Source organism: Strix aluco, chromosome 8 (assembly GCF_031877795.1).
Source record: "Strix aluco isolate bStrAlu1 chromosome 8, bStrAlu1.hap1, whole genome shotgun sequence".
NCBI lineage: Eukaryota > Metazoa > Chordata > Aves > Strigiformes > Strigidae > Strix > Strix aluco.
The window spans coordinates 19,466,595-19,491,626 of record NC_133938.1 but is presented as its reverse complement, the minus strand read 5'-3'; the positions used below and the strand labels follow the sequence as shown (position 1 = coordinate 19,491,626).

General features: G+C 35.6%; 1 protein-coding gene across 4 annotated transcripts in view; it reads right to left on the bottom strand.

Moving 5' to 3' along the window:
* The window catches only part of FNBP1L (formin binding protein 1 like), a 56,697-nt gene that overhangs the window by 3,511 nt on the left and 28,154 nt on the right, over positions 1-25,032 (bottom strand). For 3 of the 4 annotated variants that reach the window (XM_074832518.1, XM_074832520.1, XM_074832519.1), the window contains exons 3-13: positions 17,585-17,638; positions 16,085-16,232; positions 15,621-15,683; positions 13,944-14,048; positions 13,305-13,433; positions 11,088-11,234; positions 10,079-10,282; positions 2,238-2,347; positions 1,488-1,620; positions 923-1,017; positions 313-461 (exon numbers count right to left, since the gene is read on the bottom strand). In XM_074832518.1, the coding sequence (XP_074688619.1) occupies positions 313-461; positions 923-1,017; positions 1,488-1,620; positions 2,238-2,347; positions 10,079-10,282; positions 11,088-11,234; positions 13,305-13,433; positions 13,944-14,048; positions 15,621-15,683; positions 16,085-16,232; positions 17,585-17,638 (1,337 nt within the window). Of the gene's footprint in view, positions 1-312; positions 462-922; positions 1,018-1,487; positions 1,621-2,237; positions 2,348-4,307; positions 4,323-7,531; positions 7,691-10,078; positions 10,283-11,087; positions 11,235-13,304; positions 13,434-13,943; positions 14,049-15,620; positions 15,684-16,084; positions 16,233-17,584; positions 17,639-25,032 lie in introns of all 4 variants that reach the window. The other variant, XM_074832521.1, reaches the window with a different exon arrangement.

Sequence of the window (25,032 nt, the reverse complement as noted above, 5' to 3'; positions counted from 1 at the left end):
AGATATTATATATAAACAGGAAGAACCAAAAATCTGTGCAAGAGAACATATGGTCAAACAGGCTTACAGACAAAAACCTAGTCCAATTTGCAAAGCTGAATATTTGCCAATAGCTGCGCTAATATTTATCTTACAACAGCACAAAAGTACTGCTCATGAATTAAAGTGATTTATAAAATATTTCCACTGATCTTATAAGCAACTAGTTGCTCATACAGTTAATTTACTTTTAAATCATTTTACCTGTCTTCTCTAGAACAAATAATCCATGCCCTATAGTCAAGGAATCCCCATGCATGTTGTTAACCTTACCATCAAATGGATATATTGCCTTGCAGTGTCCTATAGCTGGTAGTGGATCATCATCTTCAAACTCATCATCAAACTCACTGGGATGTGCGTGCTGCTGTGGTGGGCCTCGAACCTCCTGATTGGCATCATCTGTGTAACTTCCCTCAGGGCTACAACACAATGATGGGAGCGTGAGGACTCTGAGGAGTTCTTAGCTCTAAAGCTCAGAACATACGTGCATCACAGAAAGGGCAGGCTAGGGGTAGTGCTCTGGGAATGCCCATTAGCAGTTTTCGTATTTACTGCTGGAGGTGATTTTCTGAAAATACTGATCTAACAAAGGCTTGGACTGAATTCTGCTGCAAAAACAAACATGAATTTGACATACCTGTCTCACAATGGAGTAAGATAGCTTTAAAAGACACTGCTATTTAATGAGGGGTGTTTCAATTAGACGGGTTTTTATATTACCATGACATGAAGTGACCTTCAGAATTCAGAACCAGGAAGATTTTCCTTTAGAAGGACATAACCTTTCAGAGGATAAGTAACAACCATCACCTACTGTTAACTATCAGAAATGCACCAATTCTAGCATAAGGTATAAAAGCAGTAGAGACAGAATAGTGACCTCTCTCTGCCCTGGGTTACAAGGTGGTTGATATCACTGCTGTGCCGCCTGTCGCTTCTGGCCGCTACTTTACCTTCAACTTCAGAGAGCCAGGCCTTGTGGGGAAAAAAGACAAATATTGGTGTCAAAGAAAACTTGATTCTAAACCAGCAAATACCATTTAAACAAATGCACTTATGTGCACACGGCTTGCTTGTCAGTACGCAGCCACACAGACTGCATTCATGTGTGAAGTCTCGGAATAACTTCACATGAAGCTTAAGCCTATGCCTCGTGCTTAGCCTACACTCTATACTAGTCTTAAGGAAAAAAAAAAATTTTAATCACATGCGAATTTCCAGATAAGTTATTAATAAGGAATTCTTCCATACAGTTTACATCTTTAATAATGTACATCCTTACTCTCGCTCCATAAACATACTTGAAAATATTGCATCCCACAAAAATATTGCACTGGGAGTGCTTTCTTAAGTAGTTTTTCTGGATGCTGTAGTTATAACCTGTATGACAAACTACAATTTTACCACTCATTTACATTTTCCAAGGAATCATTTTAGAGTTTAACCTCATTCTTGTGTATTTCCATCCGAAGACGGTCCATGTTGCTCATAGTCTCAGTTAGTTTTGGTTGCAAACTGCCTGGATCACCCATCTGGGGATTTTTCTCATAAACATCCTTCATCTTGATGAGAGCATCTCTAAAAACATACAAAATCCAATAATAATTATAAAAATTACATACATCAGTACTGATTCCTTAAAGCTAAAATAACGTTTATGTGTATGAGATCCTGACCCCTGGTTAGACACTAAGCACAGACATGAGGAACTACTGCTCCCCACACCACGCCTAAATCCTTGTCCCATTCTGTCCTCTCAGCCCTCTGCCTTCCTTTCTTGTGTCATGCACAGGCACACAAGGACTCCAGCTGCCGACTGTTCTCTATCTAGTCTCAATACTGTTTCCGGTATCATTTGTTATACACCATTTCCTACTTAATAATAACGTTCTTTTCTTAATGCACTAAGTTGCAGCTCTCTTGCTCAACAGACCTACACGTTGATTTTTTTTTTTTAATGCATGCTTTTAGATCCAAAGTTTCCTATGCAATGTTAGGATGAAAATGCATATTGTAGTAAAGCAGAAGGAAGCAATGCTAACAGAGCCTACTACAATAAACCATGAACAAAAAACCATAATAGCCTGGACTAGTATATTCTCTCCTGGCTTCTGAGCACTGTTGGCTTAGGTACAGGACTTCAAAAGAAACAGACAGAGAGAGAACCATGACAAAACTCGAAAAAATGCATTCACTTTTGGTCTGTTTCCTTCTGTAGTTCTCTGTTAAGTTCATCGATCCTCTGTTGCAGTTTCTTGCGTCTTTGTTCTGGCGGGAGATGGCTGAAGTCTTCTAGTGCAGGGCCCTGCAAGTAGAAATACTATTAGACAAGTAACAGGCACATACCTGGAAGCTGAACTGACATACCCACACACGGACAGTGTTCACTGGAAGCAGGATGGACCTCCTTAAAAACTCTACTTGACACACAGCTCTATAAAAGACCGCAACAGAAAAAATTCACATTCTTGCTGCCAGATCGTAGTCATTCATTCAAGGTTCTTTCTGCCTTCTGTAACAGCTGGCTCACAGATGTAATCCAAATTTGTAGACTTCACTATTTTTCTGAAAAGCTGAGCCATGTACCTCCTGTTATATCCACTGCAATTAAAGCAGTTTTAGAAAGGACGGAATTAATTACTACAGAGTAATTTCAGTCAGAACAAAAATCTAAGATGTGTATATAATAATAATATGTATATAATTGGTTCTTTCTCTGGAGTATGTGTTCTATGGCAATTTGGATGCTATCAGAAGAAAAATTCTGTGTTTTGGCTTTTCACTCCAAAGTACTATTATGGCTCTCTTCCAGAAGTTCAGCAATCTTGCTAGAAAACATATTAAAACTTACAAAGTTCTGATGCATTTTTACCTCAAGTAAAACCAGTTCACAGAGCACAGAAAAAGCCTTTACAACATCAAAATTCTGACTTAAATTTGTTATCTGAATCAAAACTTGCTCAAAAATTCAAAAAGTCACCTTTTTTATTATAAAAGCTACTGTTACGGGGAGGGGAAAAACCTCTTACTTTCCAAATTATTATTATTTTTTTTAAATCTTAAGACCACCTATCATTATGAGCCCAAACCTGCAAAGGTTTGATTGCAAAATTCTGCCAAGATTATAAACACACATGGGTGTGAAAAGCATGGGAAGAGATTTTTTACCTATCTTGTGAGTTTGTTGTGAAAACTCTTCCCTCAGGGTGACAGTCACTGACAGTGTAAAGAAGGAAATATGGTACACATCTTAATAACAGAAAGTTAAGTTACAATACTTGTGTCCTAGTTGCCTAAGAAAGTAGGTCTTAGCACAAGAAACCCACTTGCCATTACAGTAACCCTCCATGGAAGCAAACCAAACTGGACAGCATTTCCTTTGTCAAGAAGAAACTTGACTAACTTGACTGTCAAGATTTTGTCACAAGAGCCTTAGGCTCAGGTGCCAAGTCTCCAATACCCCCTCTTAAGATCTTCTTGCCCCTCAACTTCTTGGTTCTTTTGCACTTGTAAAATCATATTCTCACTGCTTTTTAAGAAGGGAATACAAGGCACCATAAAAGCAGGGAAATCAAGATAGGATGTTTCCAAAATAAGGCAGAAGTGTTTCTTTCTGGAGGGAAAAAAATAATTAAAATCCTTTCAGGTGCTTTTACACAGTACAAAAAACCAAAGAGACAATCACATCCTCTGTATCATTCTTCCTTCCAGGTCAGTTAAAACCAGAGTATCCTATGGCAGTGATCAGAAGAAAAGAGGTCTTTTTGTGAATTTTTACTGGTTTACTCTGCAAAACAACAATATTGATTAAAGTGTGGTTTTCATTTAATATAACAGGTTTCTAATATTCCTAAGCATAAAGGATCATTCCCCTGCAATTTTTTTTATTACATTCAAAGGAGTTAATTTTGCAGTATTCAGTACTTCTCCTTTATACAAGTTTTGTAATCTTTTCATATACCTATTTTATGCTGCTTTAACAATTTTCCTGACAAAGAGAAATCACCAAGTATTTCCATCATGACTAACTCATGAATACTGGTCAACCCTAAAATTCCAAAATCACAGGTTTAGTTGCAGCCAGATCACAAGTCTAATTATCTTACATTAAGCATGGATGATTAAGACTGTGTATATGAGTGGAAAATCTGAAGATGTATTTCAGCACCTGAATTAAAGCAGTTATGATATGGAAACACTTTCAAAAGATTACTTTCATGCTATCTTAGCAGAAGTACAGCAGACAGATCAGCACACGGGCTTACCATCTTCACCGACCACTGCACAGTTCATTTGAAAACAGAAAGAAACGGGAAATTATTCACATGCAACGACCAGTTACGAAAATGATTAATGCCTAAAAACGTATCTTTAAATATTACTTAAGGATTAAAATTTTAATTTATAAAAAAATACATTTTGCTATGAGCACAAGAAAAGCAATACAATAATCAGAAATGCTCTTCTGCTTTAAGAATTACTGATTTTAAAAATTACTAGGTGATAATGGGTAGTGTAACATGGAATTCTAATACACAACTTCATTAAGCTACTTTTGAATTTTAGTGTTTTGAATAATATACTAAAGAACTATTGTAGGAAAAGAAACAAACACACAGCCAACATTGCACAAAATAGCAGAATTTGATGATGATGAAGGGCTGGTCAGCCATATGCAAGTAATTTGTTAATTATAGCTAACAATCCACTACCATCACTTTTACAAATGTAATTTTTACAATGTATTTACTTTATTATGACAGTAGAACTACAATAAAAAAAGATATCTTTCTGAAGCTTAGGGGTCAGTAATTTTTCTTTCTGAAAATAACATTTGGGTCATTTCTGCTATCCTAGAAAATGGTTTAGTCCAGATAAAAATATTTAAAGAGTAAAGACCTTATCCTTAGAGGAAGCAAATGAAACATGGGATGCCAGGTGTCTATCTTGGGTTTAACATTCACAGTATTCTGAAGATCTTCCATGCTTTCAGTGACTTCGGAGAACCCTTTCCAGAGAAAGGCCAAGCAACTTAGATGTGTATCTCCGACATCATTTATGACCCTCAGCAATTGTTGATTGGGGCACACACAAAATTGGAATTTCTAGCAATGAGGAAAGTAAAGCACCTTCACAAATGATATGCTGGTAGAAACCTCAATAAAGTCCAAAGATGTAAAATGGCTACAGAATAAACTTCTTGTTCCCTTTAGAAAGAGTCTTCCAAGAAAATACAAGTAAGGTGTACGTATCACTGTTGACAATGCCTCAAGTGGCACTGAGCAAAGACCTCTCATAAGCACTAACACTATCTGGAAATGTTCAGGTTTCAAAGGAAAATAAGCAGCATGTAATTGCAGTACTAATAAAGCAAGTTACACTTGTTCACACTTAGAATCCAATAACCTATTCTACAGCTACTGTTTGCTGCTTTTGCTATACATCACAATAGGAAAATCTAATGCATGAAGCACAGAATGAGGGCAGTCTGGTTCTGTGATCCCCACTGCCTTGAGTGAAAGTTTATACAGGGCACATTAAACAAAACAACCAGTATGCTTAGTGTGTGATATATGCCAACTCAGGGATAAACCTCAGTAGAGCAGGAGCAAATTAAATACCATTTGGTAGTTCTGCATGTCAATACCACTTTGGACATCCTTTTCCAGGGACACAACTGGAAAACAGCATCATGTACTAGCAACTATTAAGCATTGAATCAAGATGTATTATACAGATAAGATTGATCAATGAGATAAAAAGATCTATCAGAATTATAGTCTACATTTCAGCTGAAAAGGCACTCAATATGTAATGTGACATCTGTTCAAATGCTTGCAAGGAATTTCAAAATATATAAAAATTAAATGTTCATCCTTAAGATTTAGAGAGATTAACTATTTAATATTCTGGGGTATTTCAGTTAATTCAGATTTGTAGGATACTAGTGATCCTTGCTAATTGTATAGAATACTATTCTATATTAAATGCATTCAATTTTACAACACGAACAATGAATTATAAGAGTAAAAAAAATAAAAATATGGTTTCATTTTCCATTAGCATTCAGTAGTTATTAGGAGATGATATTTTGCTTCAGTAGGAAGTTCTAGAACTACTGATATTACAAGGTGGTGACTTGTAAACCAGGAGTCAGTATATTTAGTGATCAACAAAAAAGAGGTGTAATCAGACCTGCGCCTTTTCAACAACTATCTTATCCGGTTAGTTCCTCACTGAGTATTACAGAAGGAACATTATCTTCATGACCAGAAGAAATAATGATACAAGTGTCTCAGAAGGGGAAAGGAGAAACCATCCTCCATAAATACTTAGAGGACCACAAGAATTTTCTAAAAAATGGTGGTGGTAGAAAGGGTATTTCCAAGATATCTGGGGGGCCTGAAATAAGATGCCACAACATGACTTAAAGATAAGTAAATTTTAAGTGTAACTCATTCTATTTCAAAATGACAGCGAGGGAGTCTCTAAATCATAACTTTACAGCAATATAACATTATTGTAATTGATCTCCACATTATGTCACCAGTTGTCAACCATTCTTCATGCACATAAGACAGCAAGTCAATATTGTTTTCAAATATCAGAAAATCATGAATTATATATAATCAAATGCATCCAATTCTCTCATTATTTGGATCAATAAATACCATAAAATGTACATAAACTGGGCAGCCTATGCTTCACTGACATAACAGGAAAGTGCCAGTACATTTATCACTAGTACTACAAACGTTGCTAGGAAACCACTTAACGTTTCCCCTTTATTGTCTTCCAAACAAATTCTATTTGCAGAATATGCCACTATAAATTAGTAATTGAATTGGTAAGTCTCAGAAGGTGGCATCTGGTAGTAATTTTTCAATAATTTTACCCAAAAAAACCTTGGGCAAACAAGAACAATTTATTAATCAGAAAATGCATTAAAATAGTAATGTTTCAAAAATCAGTATTTCAAAATCTGCAAGCACCCTGTGCTACAGCATTTGATGTATGAAAGAAACAAAATTTCTCCCTTCTTAGTTCAATGTCTCGTAATCAACTACTATTAATTCAATTAAAAGTCAGCAAAGACAACATCTGATCTGTCAGATGTTTTTTGTGGTGACTGTATACCAAATGATAAATTACTGCAAAAATATGCCACACGATGGTAGGAAAACATTTGTGAATGTGAACAACAATGAAGAAAGGTATCAAACACATGCTGAGCACCCTCTTTATAACACCTTTCTTTTAGGCACAAGTATTTGGAATGCAATAAAAAGTATTTCTATTTTATTTTATTTTTAACCTGTTGGTAACTTCTGTATAATATGAGACAAAGTATCCTAAGAGTGACCTTATAGCTGAAGTGTTACTTTTAACAAAGTAAGCCTTATAATGAGGGTGAAGAGCATCAGAAAAGCCACATCACAACCACACTGTTCATAGCCCATCATGCATTTCAACTTGTTATCAAACTTACCCCTCTTTTGAGGCTTCTGAAAGAAGGAATTCTGGGCTTCCCTGTTTTTATGTCACTCATGCAATAATGCACTGGTTCAATGGAGAATATGGGGTACTGGGACCCATTAGGAGTACTGGATGTGTATAAACTAGTAGGGGTTAGGGGTGGGGATTGTGGCTAATGTGGAAATAAAGAAAGCAATAAATAAGCCAAATGTTCAAAGTGATTTTAAAATGAAAATTCTGTCTTACAAAAATAAAATTTCCATCCAACACAGAAACAGCTTGTAACGTTCCAGACACATTTACACTATAATGGTATTGGTTTTAAAAGGTTCCTGTCATGAATTAATCTTTAGAGTTACAGGTTGGTGCAGAGAATGAAGGAATATTCAAAAAAAGCTTTAGACTCAACACTTTAGATCCCGAAGTTGTCTGCCTCTTTTCCTAAAACAGGAAGTTTTGCTTTTCCCAACTTTAGTTCCAGCAATTCTGGAAGCTTGTGCATTCCTGCTCACTGTTTCTTCCTACGTTTTGATGTACCCTACCACGTAAGCTAAAATAGAAATATTAGGTACACCTACGGAGAATGACTAAACCAAAAAGTCTACTCAATCTCTGTAGTCAAGCTGACCTGACACAACGGCTGCGTATCATCTTCATCAATATCACCATGAGAACTTTCTCCACTTCTTCCTCCCCTTCTTTCAAATTGCTTCTCTCACTTTTTGTCTCTCATACCTCTGCTATTATTTTCCCAGTTTGATTTTTCTGTACCATTCCCTCTGTTGCACAACTCACTCCCTTTTCCAAAAGACTTCTATGCCTTTCACATCAAAAATAGGTGAATGCATATCTGGAAGTCAAGACCAGCCAACGTTTCAGCTAAATGAAGGCCCAAAGGCCACTGTGAATACCCCACCTATAATAAATCAGCATATTTTTATATCAGCTAATTTAAGAATATATTTTAAAACCTGTAAATAGTATTTGGAATTAAATAGGTATGCTCCCAGCTGCTGTTTTGTAGAGTGCCCCTCCATCCTCCCCAGAAACAGGTGAAAAAAAGGGACATAATCTTCCATTTCCTCCAAGGTCCTTAAGGAAGAGATGCGTACAGTACGTATACACATACGTGTATCTGTGATCCCACACAGGACACTGTAAGACTGACTCTGAATGCTACACACACAGTGAATGAACTGGGGAGAAGAAAGAGTAGAGGAAGTCCTGTCAGCTTTCTTCAGTCACGCTAAGGAATCTCTGAAAACTACAGTAAATGGCAACGTCCAGACTGAAAACCAATGCAGATTTTCATAGCTTCCCTCTCCAAAATTCTCAGAAAGATGTTCTGTCAAACTGGTAATCATGATCTAGTTTCAGAACAGGCTGAATCTCACCCACCTCTGCAGCCAAATGCAATAAATATGCTAATGCATTAATGATTAAAACTATTACCAATCATTAATTATACTGCATGAAAAGTAAACAATGTTTTCATTTTAACACACAGCTGCAATTACATAATATACTGAGGCGGGAATAAAGAAACAGCTCTATCCTTTCTTTCTGGAAAGATCTCTTTTCTTGGAATACTATCAAGTGGAAAATAAATCCTACCACTAACAAGCTCTAAGAATAGTTTCCTGTAATAAATGGCAGAAACTGACTCGGAGCATTAAGATAACCTCACACAAATTTGCAGGAATCATTAAAATGACTCACTGATATGCACCAGTACTAAATAAAGACCTAGCATAAAATTTAAATATGTATACGCTTCATTATTCATATATATAGCTGATACATGTATTGATAACCTTTTTTGTTGATCCATGAAGGCATCTTGCACAGAAAGTGTTAAGTGAAACTCACATAATAATACAAGAAAGGAGTAATTTCTCTGCTTTCAATTTTTTCTTGAACAGAGGAATATTTTTACCTATTTCATAGTAATATTTCTTCTGTGACATTTACCTGTATGGAGCTTTAACAGTAAGTTTTTTATCAATGAGGTATTATAAATTTTAATGTTTTCAGACAAACCTCAGAAGTTTTCAAAACTAACAGCAGGTAGAATTAAAAAAAAAAAAAAATATCTATAAGACACTCCTATACATACACATCTACAAAATGTGACATTTAGAAGGGGGTTACTTTTTGTAGTATAAAAGAGAGATCTGAAGTCTGCCCGATTCCAGAGCATACTTCCCCCTCCCCTTATTTTTACATTCACAAGTAACACCTTTTCTATGCGATTGCACAAAATCTTTACAGAAACTTAGAAATGTTACAGAAATGGGAGGCTACTTTTATCAAATAACTATGAAAGACATGCCCAGACACAAATCACTAGAAAAAAAATTGGAAAACTTCCCCCAGTGAGAACTTGATTTCTAATAAGAGAAGTATCCAACCCTACTCAAACCTTCCAATCTCCTTAAACATAATTTTAAAGAAAGTGGCAGGCAAGGGGAAGGTTATTTTGAAATAAATAAATTGCTGCTTCCATGCACTCTAGATCTTCACATTTTAATTTTCCAAACAGTAATTTCTTAATTGTTACCTTTGGCTTCTTTCCAAATAGCCACAGCTTTCCTTTAGCCTTGCCCACTGTAGTTTTTGAATCAATCCTCATTCCTTCCTGCTTTGGTGTACTGATGGTTCCATCAGAGATAGTTCTGTAAATATTTTGACTGTAATCTTCAAATGGAAAATCTCCAGGAGGTTCAAAACCAGATTTGAAGCAGTCTATCACTAGTTGAGAGTCCTAAACATAGGACATTAAGATGTTTAAAAACCAAAACAAGCAAACCCATCAAGAACCAAAGCGAGAAAAACACAGCGACAAATTTTCCCTTTAATTGCAGAGATGGACAGATGGGAAATTGAGAGCAAGCTCAAAATGCATGCTTTTGCATAGATCAAGTTAAGATAATGTATGTGTTTTTTTCTCAGCAGTGTTACCATGAGTGTAAATCAAAGCATACCCTGCTATTCAGAACCCAGCAAATACTCCCCAAGGGTTATCACAAATTTAAAACAGGACATATTTTAGGGCCAAACTACTACTCCACCTTCTAATCCTTCAACATCAGCACTGAAATGAAGATAACACTAAGAAATTACAGGTAGTACGATATATAACAGGGAAGAACCCGTATTAGAAGGAATAAGAAAGTGCTAATAGCTGCAAACAAACAGGACACGGAATGATACTTGGTTAACCAAACACCCTTTATATCATTTAATACTACGTACTGGAGAAAATACCAACCACGTTGGTATTCCAGGGTGTTTCAGGATAACCAAAACAACGTGTCCAAAATCCTATACAGTGAGATAGTGTCAAAGATCTTCAGATCACAAGCAAGCTACAAAACAGGCAGAGAACAGACACTGAAAGTGGAAGTGACCATTTAGGCTAAAACTGAAGTCACAACACTTATCAAGCAGACAAATATTTAACAACAGAAAGACAAATGTACAGGGTAAGTCCATCTTTCCCATCTCCACAGCTTCCATATCAGTTAAATTGCTCATGCACATTCAAAAAGTCGCTCAATTCTACTTACTCTATGTTCATCAACTGATTTTGCTGCAAGGATCATCCCTTCTAAACATTTAGAGATAATCGGAATAACCTTGCGCTCAGAGTCAGCAAAGCCTTTGTAACATTCACTAAGTTTGATAGTCCTTCTTTCATCCATTTCTTGAAGTTGCTGCAAGCACAAAGTAAGATAAAATAAAGCTTTTAATTGCAGATATCTTTCCCCCTATCCTGATGTATGCAGTTATTGTGGCCACCAGTGTAGTACAGAATTTCTGTGCTTTCCCAGTAATTTTATTTGCTTAACAAAACAGAAGTTACTTAAGTTAAAAAATCAAGTCCTTTCAGACACAGACTTAAGATGCCCAGAACAGTAATTATGAAGATTTTTTTATTTGATTTTTTTAAAATTATGTAAAGGCAGGACTTTCGTTTCCTTATTCTTCTTCAAAGCACATGTACAGTGTCTACAGCCACCTATTTAGTTTAAAATATTTGTTTCATGCAAAAATGAACAGTGAAAAGAAAAGAAATTCTACTAACTTCTACATCTCCTCACTCTCCTCCTAGTTCCAAATAATTTATCTGTAGTGATAAATATCTCTATCTTGCTTTTATTTTTATACTTTCCAATAAATATCAATGATTAAAAAAATTAGGAAAAATTAGAAATATTAAAATTATATGCTGTTTAGACATGCTCTCTGATTTGAAATACAAACCATTTCCTTTAGAAGTGAGCAAGAAAATAAAGAAAAGAATACCATTACATAAAAGTCTACTGGAACACAACAAAAAGAACAAATTAAAGAGAAATACTATTAAGATAACAGCCCTGGACCTTTCGCTAATTGTAGATGGAAAAAAACCCCAAAAGAAAACAAAAAGCAATAGTACATACATCAATAAGTTATCAAAAATGGGATAAGAAGTTGGATCTTTCCTACATCTACCCTAACAAAGGCAGATGTCTCAAACAGCATCCAATTTCATCTCTCCCAAACAAAGCAACAACTTAGTCATGCTAAATCCCTCTCCCAAGGTTATCCCATAGAATGTTACCAAACACTTGCAAGGAAATAATAAAAATGTTAGTCCCAAGAGCAAGTAGGACTAGTCCTTTCTGCTCTTACAGGAAATTTCAAAAAACAGAAGTAATAGCTTACAATGATGATTAATTTTAATCCTAGAGAAATAAAGGCAATAAACCAAAACTCTGATCCAAGCTACAAAGATGATTGAACTGTTTCTCCTGGGAGTTGACTGCAATTCCTCCATCAGTGTGCTAATGTCAGACCTACTGCAGTTAGAATATTAGAAAATTCTTTAATAAGCCAAGGCAATTTTCTTCTGTGAATCCTAGACCTTCTAATACGTATTTTTTAAAAATACAAACTCCCTTGTGCTTCTGAAAAATATCAAGCATTCTTAAAGTTGGTATACTTTCAAATAAAGTCTATTTTCACTTTCCATGTCCTCACTCCATGTCTCAGAATCAGTTTGTACAGTCACAGTATTCTCCCAAATGGCTCTATGTACCTGTCAATACACTTCTGAACCCTCCCTCACCTGATGCCCCACAACTACTTTACTTTAAACTAGTTTTGCAAAGTCTCTCTGTTTTTAAAAAAACCAACCCACAACTTAACAGTTATGTGAAGCACCTTGAGAAATCCCCTTTTTAGATGCAAAGTATTGATCTAATTTGACCTTTAACTTTTTTATTATTTTAGAGAGTTCTGTGGATTGCTGGTAATATTGATGAAGCAATGACCAATTCAGGGTCAGGGGAGTGCTTCTGTCTCCAATCCACCCACATTTTATACCTGTACATGAGTTACATTAAACTACATAGTCACCATTAATTATAATGCTTTCCTCCATCTCTGCCAGAGTCAAAGCATTCACACACACAAATGTCAAGAGAACTAGTAATCAAACCTTATTAGAATGATTGTTTTAAATATTTGCTCTCACCCATGTCTCAAATGTTCATTTTGCCATATCTCTTCAACAATATTTAAATAGAGTCTATAAAATAGAAAATCTTCACAGAAAATGCAATGCAATATCTTCATTACAAGTCTAAGCATAATTACTGTCTCATGATAAAACACAGGTTGTATCAAGATTATGCCAATTTCTTGATAAAATTATCCACTTCCCAAAAATAAAGTTTTAAATTTTAAAATCTACTTCTCCCTTAGAAGATCAGACATACTGTCTCTGTTAATTAATTTACCTTATAAATCTGAGGAATGACAATGTAGTAGTGTTTGTGCTGTTCCCCATTAAAATTCTGTAGTTGTGCAGCATATTCATTTTTGTTTTCATCAGCCATATGTGTGCGCAGGTTTAACTGTTGCTTAGCCTAGTAGGAAAGTGTTATCAGATCAAAAATGTCTTGTGCTTTTCAATGACATACAGGATTATTTTATTTAACGAACTATGCAAAAACACTAATCACAAGTCAACAAAACTGATATTCTTATAATTGAAATAAAAAGAATGTGAGACTTCATGTATACTACAGCTGTAACTGGTTATATACAGAGACAGCAACGATGACTTTGTCTCCCTTAGCCACATCACTAAATGCATATCCTAAAAAACATAGAAGTGACTGAACATATACACCACAAGGTACCAAAACCAGTAAGCATGCCTGTTTAAGGAAGACAGTCATCATCTCAACAGCATCATCCCAAGACTAATGCAGCATACACCCTCTCTGTGCTGTCTTGTATTTTACTGTAACTTCAACATTGTACATAAGCAAGCACTATTTTATACACTCAAATAATGTTGCTCCAGTACTGACAATAAACATGCAAGTACTTTTTGTAATAAAGAGAAAGTAAAGAAATGGTACCACTCTTACCTTCTCAACATCAGCCTTTGTTGCATTAGTGTCGTTGTCCAGTCTTTCATAGCTTTGCTGTGCCTTCTCTGCCTCTCTGCATTCTCTCTCAAATTTCTTTTTGCTCTACAAAAGCCACAAACTTACTGCTTCAACAGCCACTATCCCCTTTTGGTTTTGTATAGTAATTTTGAATTCTAAATATCAAAGCTTGCATTTAAATATCTTAAATTCACTAAGTACCTGTAAATAAAACACTGTTCTCACAGCAACGAAGTCTCAAAATTTTTAAACTTTTCTATTTAAAACATATTTCCTTGAAGTACCAGCAAGGAAACAACTGTAATTATAGTATTAAAATATCAGATAATCAAAATACAAAATAACCTATTGCAAAGATTCGCAGTTAATGATAAACAGACAAGCTCTCTTTCTAGTCAGACTTCAATAACCCAAGTAAAAGTTAAGGGGTAGAAGACAAACCTGGACTTGTATGAGTAAAATTTTCAAGTTCCCTTCTTCAGTGATCAATTTTAATTGAATAAATTCAAGTAAAGTATTTTGAAGTTAGCCTGAAGGATTTATCTACATTACAAGATTGCAGCACATCCATCCAGTATCATCAGTATTCATATCAACTGGCATAGCCATAAGCAGCACAGACAACAGTATTCAATGTACTTGAGGTTCAATATATGTGGCTGTTGTCAAGACAACTGCTGTAGGAAAAACTGTTGCAGCTCAAGAAGTGAGTATCTCTAGAGACAAACTGGCAACAGAGACTGTGTGAGCACTGCTCTCCTGCTTCAGTGCAAAGTCAGGCCACTGAGGTTAATGTGTCCCTTAAAAGCTGTATGCACTTAAAAGACTGACTTTGCGCTCAAGTAAATACAGTGCATTTACTTGATTGTTTGAGGTGAACTCTGGGAATTACCTTGGTGAAGGGTGACAGCATCTAAAACTATCACATCTGCTTCTACTCTGAATCTCTGACCATAAATTAAACTCTTTTGACATGACACTGAAGAAGACATTGCTGATCTGGGTCCACAACAATAAAATAGAAATTCACCTCTCTGGTATTCTTCACAACAATCTGGATCAAAGATATAATAAATTTTTAAGACACAAAACCAGCAGAATATCAGAATGCATCTTGACACACTTGGTTGAATTTTGTATTTTCTCATCTTTAAAAGCATGTGTCGCAAGAAAAAGTAGTTTATAATCTGGTTCTAGAGACGTTAACTTCCTGTATTTCTCTGTTAAAAAGTAATTCTACCTCCTGAAAGTCTAAGAGTCTATAGTAGTATTCTTGAATAGATGTCATGTGCTGAGCCCTCAAACTCAAGTCACATACGGTGACGTAAGATTTAATCTTCATATAAATAAATTGTCATTATTAATTACTCTCTAAACAAAAAGTATCCACAGAGAAGCAACCAAAGATGTCTGTACCCATGTTAAAAACAGATTCCTTTACACTGGATAAAAGCCAAGGCTTCACTCAAACATACACACAGAGGCCGTTTACAGGAGATTTTTTTTAAACAGGGAACTACAAAGACATTGAACTGTATTTCGGATGTTACAAAGTCTGATTTGGACATTCAGTAATAAAGCCAAAGATGACAACAGTTCCATTTATAGACTGTATTATTAAGTTTGACAGAAAAAAAACCCTAAACACAAACTCACATTATCCATCTGTTTCCAGCACATGTCCAGATACTGTTGAGCCTTTCGCCCTTCTTGAAGATGCTAAAAACACCACAAACAAGTTTAATTTACATATCTTTTTAGTACTACTACCATTAGTTAGTCCCTGCTCTAGTTGACACACTATGATGTGCAGTATCTCCCACAAGTTACCAGTACTCTTTGGAAGACATTATTAATCATGTAAGATCAGTACCACAGATGAAAATTACACTGACAAAAAAGTTACTACTAGGCACTGTCTCCCAAGATCTTAATTTTTAGGTTTAATAACTAGTAAAACAGTACAGAAAAACACAGAATAACTTTAAATGTGCTTTATAAATGTATTACAAAACCTATTTACTGCCAAGTTCAATAAATTGGGTAAACAAATACACCACGTTGTTAAAAAAACATATCCATTTTGATATCCTATTATCAAATCAAAATATAGAAATTACCATTTTTCTCTCAGTTTTTAGATCATGAGAGTATCTCATCAATTCTCCATACACTCTGTGTCCCATTTCTTCTGCAACTACTTCTCGTTGTCCTGCGTAGTCATTCAACTCATTAAGGATGTTAAAAAAGGCAATACACGAAGTAAACCTGCCAGAAAGCACACACGCACACAAACATAGATACACAAAAAGTGAGACAGTTTTTTTTAAATGGACGTCTTTTAGTAAGTCTGTACTCCTGATTAAATAAAAAAATCATACATATTTTACAATAAACCTTATCTTAATGCTAATTGAATTAGAGTAGAAATGCAAGTTGGGAAAGCCTACATTAAGCCTAGCATGTACTACATGTTGCAATGTCTCTTCAAATACATTTTATAAGAATATGGATTTTTGTGGATGGAAAAGAAAGAAGAATAATACTACCTGGAAAGCCCTGTAGTATAGTGGTATCTCCTAAGCTGCCAACTGAGAGGCCTGAGCTTGGGAACGGATACATACGTCCCTAGGCTCGGAGGCTGAACTTGCTGAAGAGATGATGTGCTTGGTAGTCTTGAGGGTGGAACATGCCAATCATACCACTCATATGCATCCCGATGGATGATCTACAGAACAAGTTTGCTATCAGCTCTGGAGACAGCTGCCTGTTTGCCTGCCACCTCTTGGCTGGAAGTAAGGTGCCACTATGGCTGGCACTAAAAAGGGGGGAAGAGGAGGGGCAAAGGGTAGAAAGTGTGTGTGGAAGGGAAGAAAGAAAAAAAAAACAGGCACCACATTAAAATTTACATCTTTCTCTCTTAAATGTGGAATACTGCCATCTCCATAGGCTTGGCTCTGGGGAATTCAAATGCTACCCTAGCACTAGAAATCCCATTCCCTGTAGTCCAGGATCTTTAAACAGTCAAAAGAGCTAGAGGAAATCCTAGTGTGAATTCTCAGGCACTCTGTGCACAGCATGTGCTCTGGCTGCGACCTGAAACCTCCCCACTTTCTTTCTTTGTAAGAGTTATCCCTAAAGAAAAAAAAAGTATTGTGTTTTTCTAAATAAATTTAAAAATGGCTATGGCTATGGACATGGACAGCAAAACAAGCACTTCTGATAAATAATCATAAAGTTGTTTAGCACAAATTGCTCCTCCAGAGTTAGACAGTCACTATTTTGTCTCTGGAGTCAAAGCAAGTCAGCAGTTTAAGAGCTCTTCTTGCCAAAAACATGACAATTTTGTGTACAGTCAAGTCAAACTTTCAGCTAGCTAAAGATTAATTTGGAACAGAGCAAGCACAACCTGTCATGTTTACTACTTTAAAATATGAATAGAAGTCAGGTTTCATGCTTAAGAATTACAGCAGAACTGTAAGAAGCCAAGCACAATTCTTTTGTTGTCTTAGCCGATTAAATACTTTATCTTAAAAAAAAAGAAAAAAAAATCTGTAAAAGGACAGAGTATACTGCAGTCTTCGTTTCTTATACACAGAACTTGAAATGCACATTTTTACCTGGGTTCCTCATCTTTGGGTGAACGTTTAGGACAGTACTTCTTAACCAGATTTCTATTAAGGAAGAATGAAAAAAAGATGCTATTTTAGAGTCTCTTTTGAGAAGACATAAACATAGAAAACTGCAAAAGCAAACTATTTCTTTTTAATGACTACAAGGAACAAATCTATTCACTCTGTCATCTTGTAAGGGTCCTTCAGATAACACGAGGCAGGTATCTATGACATTTTCAAAGTTTTAAGTCACTTTGACCTGGAACAATATACTTAGAAGTATTTTAAAACCCCTATTGCGCAGTGACTAGACATAAAATAAGAAGTCATTTATTTAACATCCTTTTCACGCAAGCAAAACAAACTAGCAGACAAGAAAAAAGCAAATGTGTGATCCATATAGATATGCTATACCCATGAGCACAAAGCTCCATGTCTGAATTAAGCTCCGAGTGCACATTCAGGTCAAAGGTTTTAACCACAGTTATCTCCAAATCTTCAGTAAGGATATTTCCAGAAGAGAAGAGGCAACATCCCTTTTCAGGGAAGATGTTACAATTTACCCCACCACCCGTGTTGTAAGCATCAGGTTTTTAGAAACCAAGAAAATCTCTAAAAGACAATCCATGGAACCAGCACTTTATACAGTATCACAGTCCAATTTCTGAGAATGGTGATATGAACTCATTTGCTTATCATACAACTCAGAAATAGCATCTTAAGAAACATACATACCATATCACCTACTCTACCCTAGAGCATAAATAACACAGGCATGCGCTGCTTACACAAACAACTGTAAAATATTTGCAGTTACATATATTGCCACAAATATCACAAATCCTGTGACGAACATGAAGTCACACAATTTTACCGACAGGAGGGGTAAGACGAGAGAATGTCCACTGATTTTTTCAATTCTTATCTTCCTGTACGTCAACCCTTGCTTTAAACTTCTGAGTACACATTTTTTCCAGCACAGCATTCTGCCTTGACTTACAATACTGTTTTTCTGATAGCAATGAGGTTTTTTAAAATTCTTGACATTCAAAAGGATACATAAAAAAAAAAAATCCATTATTTCCTTCTCATTTTCAGTCACTGGATGTTCATACCTTCAATCGGAGGCATTTTTTATTCTAGCAATTTTCAAAATTGTCAGGTTTCTCCATGAAACAGAAAAATTGGAATTATATAACTCTACTACAGTTCTTTTCCTTTCCCTGTGAGAGTATGTGATTTTACAGCAAATGAAGAATCCTTTTTTGTACAAAAGAAAAACAGGTAGGACATAGGATTTTCTTCAAATTGCTTACTCTCAACCTTTGAGCTTTTTGAGGTCAAAGCAACGAAATATCTCAGTTGCTATTTTCAAAAGCAGCAAACAGTATTTAAAGAGATATCTACTAACCAAATTAAATAGACCAGTATTTAAATACCAATGCCCACCCTCACAAAAATTCTTATTTTCCAAACATTAGAACCACTTCATCAAAATCTTGCTAGTAATGTTCAAACTGTGGACCAGATTGTTATGATGTGTCTCATTTAAACTATCAAAATAACATTTTTAAGTGTGAATTAACATCTCAGCAGAAAATAAAGCATGTCAATTATTTGCTTTACAACCAACAAACAGAAGCAACACAATGCTGGCAATTTTCTTCCCCTGCACATCTCTAAACAATCATACCTTCCATTTAAGAATGAAAAAAACAAACAACAAAACAAGTGCACACAACCAAATCATTTTGTTCAAGGGACAGAGTGTTTGCCTTGAGCTTGCAAGGGAAGACTTCTCGAAGTGTGTTCTTGAGGTGGACCTGGATTATGCAAAGAATGCTTCTGGTTTTTAACTGGTATGAAATAGACTTTGTTCAAACTTCTGTATTGTGTAAAGGGATGATAATTTGTAGTGAAACTGTTTTACCATCCATCCAAAGAATTAAATAAAACATAAAACTAAGGCAAACCTAGCAGAGCTGCTTTAATAGTTGTCTTTTAACTGGCCAGTGGATAGAATTCTTCCATCTGTCTGTCTAGTAGTAATTGAGACAACTGGCTGTTGATTTCTTAGACTAATTATTAATATAGCCTAAAACAGTTTCCCAAAAGCAGTAAAGAAGTGAACTGTACAAAGCAATTTACAACCCCAATGCTACAGGGAAAAAAAAAAAAAAAAAAAAGAGGACTAAGAGAAGATTCAACGGAACAAAATCTTGCATACACAGTTCGTATCTCATTCCCACTGTTCATGTGTAACCTTGATTGTTACAAACTATGAACTACCTTATCATTAAAATAAGGGTGCTAATCCTGCTTTCATCTAAAATAACCTTGGGCAATTTCTCAAATCAATTTCTTTGGAAGTCATATTATCTCTACAGCACAAGGGTATACAAGTAGTGAGACTATGTTCAGTCACAAAGTATATACCAAAATATGAGCAGGGTGTTCATGTGCAAATAGCAAACTTATACCCTTTGTCTCTTTCCATACCCTCAGAGACTAAAACCAGAAAGAACAACCATGATAAGACAGTCAAGTCCTTTTTACATCAGTATGTACTAAGAAACGGAACACTGACTTTTTTAAAATTATCTACAAATTTTAGAACTTTCTCACTGAAGTTAAAACAAGAACCTCTTTTCGCTATCACCAGAATCCACTGCCTGTTGTAACATTCTACCTGGTAGGGATTAAACGCAGACATTTTGATTGGAAAATGCATAAACCCAAGTAAAAGAAAGAAAAAAGAATAATCTCCTTTGCTGAGTAACTTCCCCATGTTTCATTTTCCCTTACATTTCTGCTTTGCTCCCCACTGCTTATTAATAAATGGAAAACTCCTAAAATTCACCTTATTATTCAAAAGGATAGAATGCTGTAGCTAAGCAACCACTCAGGACCCTCTTCAAGGAAAGATTTTCAGAGGTGTTAAAAATGAGAAAAGAAACCACTCACTAAAATACATACTGTTTGAAGTGGCAGGAGAGAAGGGCCACGAATATAGATTACTTCCTAGCATGCTGATTTCTGTTTTGCTTTCATTTTTTAATGCAACTGTTTACTATTTCTAGGAAGTCAAAAATAATATATAATCCTTTCTTCTAATAAAAGTCAGTTTCATTAGTACATCTTGGCTACCTTAGGATCACAGGAACATGCAGTCTTGAGACACTGGGTGATCAGGATTTAAGGTTCAATAACAGCGTAAGGTCCAAAAAACAAAGTCAATAAATATGAAACGACAAGTAAATGCAGAATTTAAAGTTCTAAGAAAAAGCCAGTGTTCATGTGAACAACGAAGCATAATGGCTTTTCCAAGAAGTGAACACCAACACTTCAAAAAAAGAGAAATTAGATTTAAATTTTTGAAAAAATGCAGGTTGACAAGCAGCTGAGTGTGGATCTGAAGAGTGAAACATTTTTTCAAAGAAGAGCCAGTTGACATTTTAAGGGGTCATAACGTTCTTTAACACTTTTATCTAAATGTGTGTCTAATTCTCAGGATCCAAATATGGATCTGGACTAGTTTAGAAGAAAACTGCAGAAGTAACTGCAGACCATCAGAACTGAGCCAAATCTATGAGATAAACTGGCTCTGTACTTCCTTAGAAAAGTACAGATTGATGACGCTTCAATCCTCTCTGGAAGTACAATTTAGACAACTTCTACCACATTCGGTCTTACAGACACCTGAAAGCAGATTTCATACAGGACTAACCACAGGCAATGGTGCTGCTCCTGTTATTTTACCCATCTCCCTTTCTCAGTATAAACTGGTCTCAGGTCAACACCAGTGAGATAGCAGTCTGGACAATACTACCAGTTTTTAAGAGAAGTAGTACCTCAGTCACATAGCCAGAAGTTTCAAAAAGCACCCTAGTTAATAAATTAAAATTATTTATGTAGATGTTTTACGTACATAAAATTTTATAGACATTTGTACAAAAATTGTGTTTATCAACTCTAAGTATTCTTCGGTCAATTAATACTGAATGTAAAGAACAGGAGCAGCAGCATCAATATGGTAGAATTCATATTAAGGCAGCAGCTCAGGTACTGGGGCACCTGCTTATACTAAACCTCTACAGCCTCTACATCATATTACAGATGAGCCTGGGAACAAACTTCGAAGTCTGCTTTCATAAGTTACTAAAAAGATGCGGTAAGTACTTAAAGGTTTTTCATATTTATAATAGCTTCAATAGGGTTCTGATGGCTTCAGTGATTGCATATCAATATTACAGACTGGGTGAGAACAATGACAATAAACTGTATTTAGTAACATGTCATCAGAAAAAGTTTTAACTGAAGAGATGAAGCTTAAAAAATTGTAACACGGAATTTGAGTTTACATAGCTGAATGTCCTTGGAACCATTAAGAATTTGTATGTTTTGGCTTGGAGATACATCACCATTAAAAAAAACTTGCCACATCCATATTTGAATAATCAACAGCGTAAATTCTCAGCTCCAATCAAAGGAAGAGAGATTTAAGAAATGAACACATATGGTGATAATTTGTGTCCCCAACTTCACATTTGAGCTTACACCCATTTTAAATAACATTTCCAGGATTCTGCATATAAAAATGTGGTAATTATGTCTCAATTTGACTAGACATAGGCATATATTCATATGGTATTTAGAAAAAAACCACACTTATACACAGTAGTATGCAGAAGGAACATGAAAAATACATTTGCTCAGATTAACTAGACATTTCCAGAGATCACAATATTCATTTTTTTAAGGGAAACACTCAAGTAGCTCAAGAACAACCATCACTATTTTCCTTAAACTGACAATAAAGAAACTGAACAAATTCAGAAATCTTATTCCACATGGTAGTTTCATCTATAACTGCACGTATAACTTGTATTACTGCCTAACATCACAGGAAATAGAATTCCTCTGTCTTCTCAAGTATTATAATGCTTCAGACAGAACAAAAAGGGAGTGAGCCTCCAGAATTATTTTGCGTGTGATGGTGTGGAAGTAAACAAAACAGACCTTAACCTTGCCCCTTTTAAGCAACAATACTGATCAAAAACAACATCTGAGAATTAATTACAAAATTCAGCCAAGAGTCCAGTAACTTGACACATACTATATTTTTTCCAATTATAAAATATGAACAAATTAAACAGTCATATAATTAAAATGAAATGTGTTAATCTACAATGTATATTGCACTACGTTTGTCCTCACTCACATCCCTGTAACAACCTTCACAGTCCTTGGGGTACCACAATACATTAGTCAAGACCTAAGCTACACAAAACTTTACATTTTCCTTTAAGCTAGCTCAAAAAAAAATAATTATAGTTGCTTTTTTTCAGAATAAAGTATACTGCAGACAAAGACAAGACAAGCTCTCTAGACAGTTTTCTTTTCTCCATAGACATTCGAGGATTCCTCAATGGTTTCAATTTTTCTTATACTTTTCCTCAGTATCAAGAACTGCCTATCAAATAAGAATAACAAGAAATGACTTACAACCTAAAACCAGCATTTGGACAGGATTCCCACAAGTTCTCATTTCTGGAATTACTCAGCGACCATAAACTGCAATAACTGCGTACAGTAAGAATATAGTGAGGTCACACAAGCAGTTCCTCATATGCTGTACATGCATCACTGGTCATCTCCTAGAAGACTTGGAACAGCTGTTGCACCTGGGAAAGTCTCATCACTAAGTTGTGACAGTATACAAAAAAAAAAAAAAAAAAAATCATCAAAATGCAAGGGTATACAAAAAGTGAATATGAATTTCTGCCAGGACACAGACTCTCATTTGTGAAGACTCTTATGAAAAATTCACTCAAGTTTTCATCCTTGGGTTTAAGTCTATAAGAGTAAGATCCATCAACAATCAACAGACTGTTCATGGCCTACACAGAAACAAAATACCAAATACCACCGTACATCACTAGCATTATCTCCCTCAGTAACGTTGTTTTTCTTTGTCTCCCATCCAAGTACTAAAGAGAGTCACAGAACTACCAAAATGTGACCACTCACCGTATTGTTTATACATCTACTAAACAAGGGCATAATAAATCTCGGTTATAAAGTTCATTATGAAGAGATTCTTGACACTCTATTTTTCAGATTGTATTTCATTATAGAAGGAAAAAACAATGATAAACCAGAAATTTCTATCAGAGATATTACTATCTCACAGGCCATATGCTGCCAGCATCAAAATTCACCAGAACCATAGTCCATCCCCAAGATATTTCTCTCTCAGAACTTCTCAGGAGCGAGCTGAAAGATGGCTAACTCTTCTGGAGGTGAAAACCTTGCTTGCTCTCAACCTCCCTTGGGGACTCATGGCTGTTTTACATGGTTAAAAACAGTGAGTGTCCTCAAGAACAATGATGGCTGAAATCAAGTTGTTATCACAAGACAGTTTACTAACAGTAAATTCTCCCCCAAGGAATACACAGGCAAGAATATTGAAGAGTAGCTTCATGAACTGGTCTACTGGCAGAAAATCAGTCACTCTCTTGTGCATGTGCTGTCCAGACCCTCATTGGCAGCAGGCAGGAAGTGCATGCATGCACTGTACAACACGTGTGCAGCAAGACCTGTGCTTCCCAAAACTGTCATACTTACTGCACATGGACAGTCAGTCCAGTCATCTGACAGAAGGGTACTCGACTTAACTTTCATTTTTGAAAGACACTTTGAGAAAAAAAATCAGTAGTTTTACCCAAAAGAGTAAAATGTTGAACAGAGAAGATTTCCTATTTTCAGTCAAATCTTGAAGTAGTAATGTGTGTCTCATCTTGCTAGCTGTGCAATAAACCTTTAAAAATAATTTGTTCATACTATTTAAGGTAAAGATCTGGATAGGTCCATGCAAATAAAACACATTTCCATTTTTAAACAGAGAACTGAAAACAAATCAAAACTGGGCTATGAACTGGTGCTGTGCATGCTTCAAACTTTCCTTTACCTCTACGTTCTTCTATGCCAGCTTTGGAAAAGTGGTATTTATTTCCTTCCTTTTAAGAAAAAAATTCCTTCAGTAATGTAATGGAGTATTATGTTAGGTGAATATACACAACTGGATCAAAAGAAACATAAAGAAATCAAAAAGGAAATGATCAGCCTAGACAGAGAACATCCATACCCTCAGCTGTAACCTCATTACTGCATTTATGAGGAAGGATTCCTCAACTCTGTATCTGGTGACACTCTAGTTTGCCAATGATGAGACGATGGAAGACACCAGAGAGAAGCTGCTATCAGTTTCAGGCTGACAAGGGCTAGGCAGCAGCTTCAGCTGAATCCCCAGAGGAATTCAAGACTGCAAAGATTATGGTGAAGGCCAAGTTCACAGGACTGTCTTATTTTAGATCTTGTTCTCCAAGCACTGTGTACACCTTTTGGTAAAAATCAATCCTACTTTATTCCGAAGAATGTGTTTCTCTGCAATT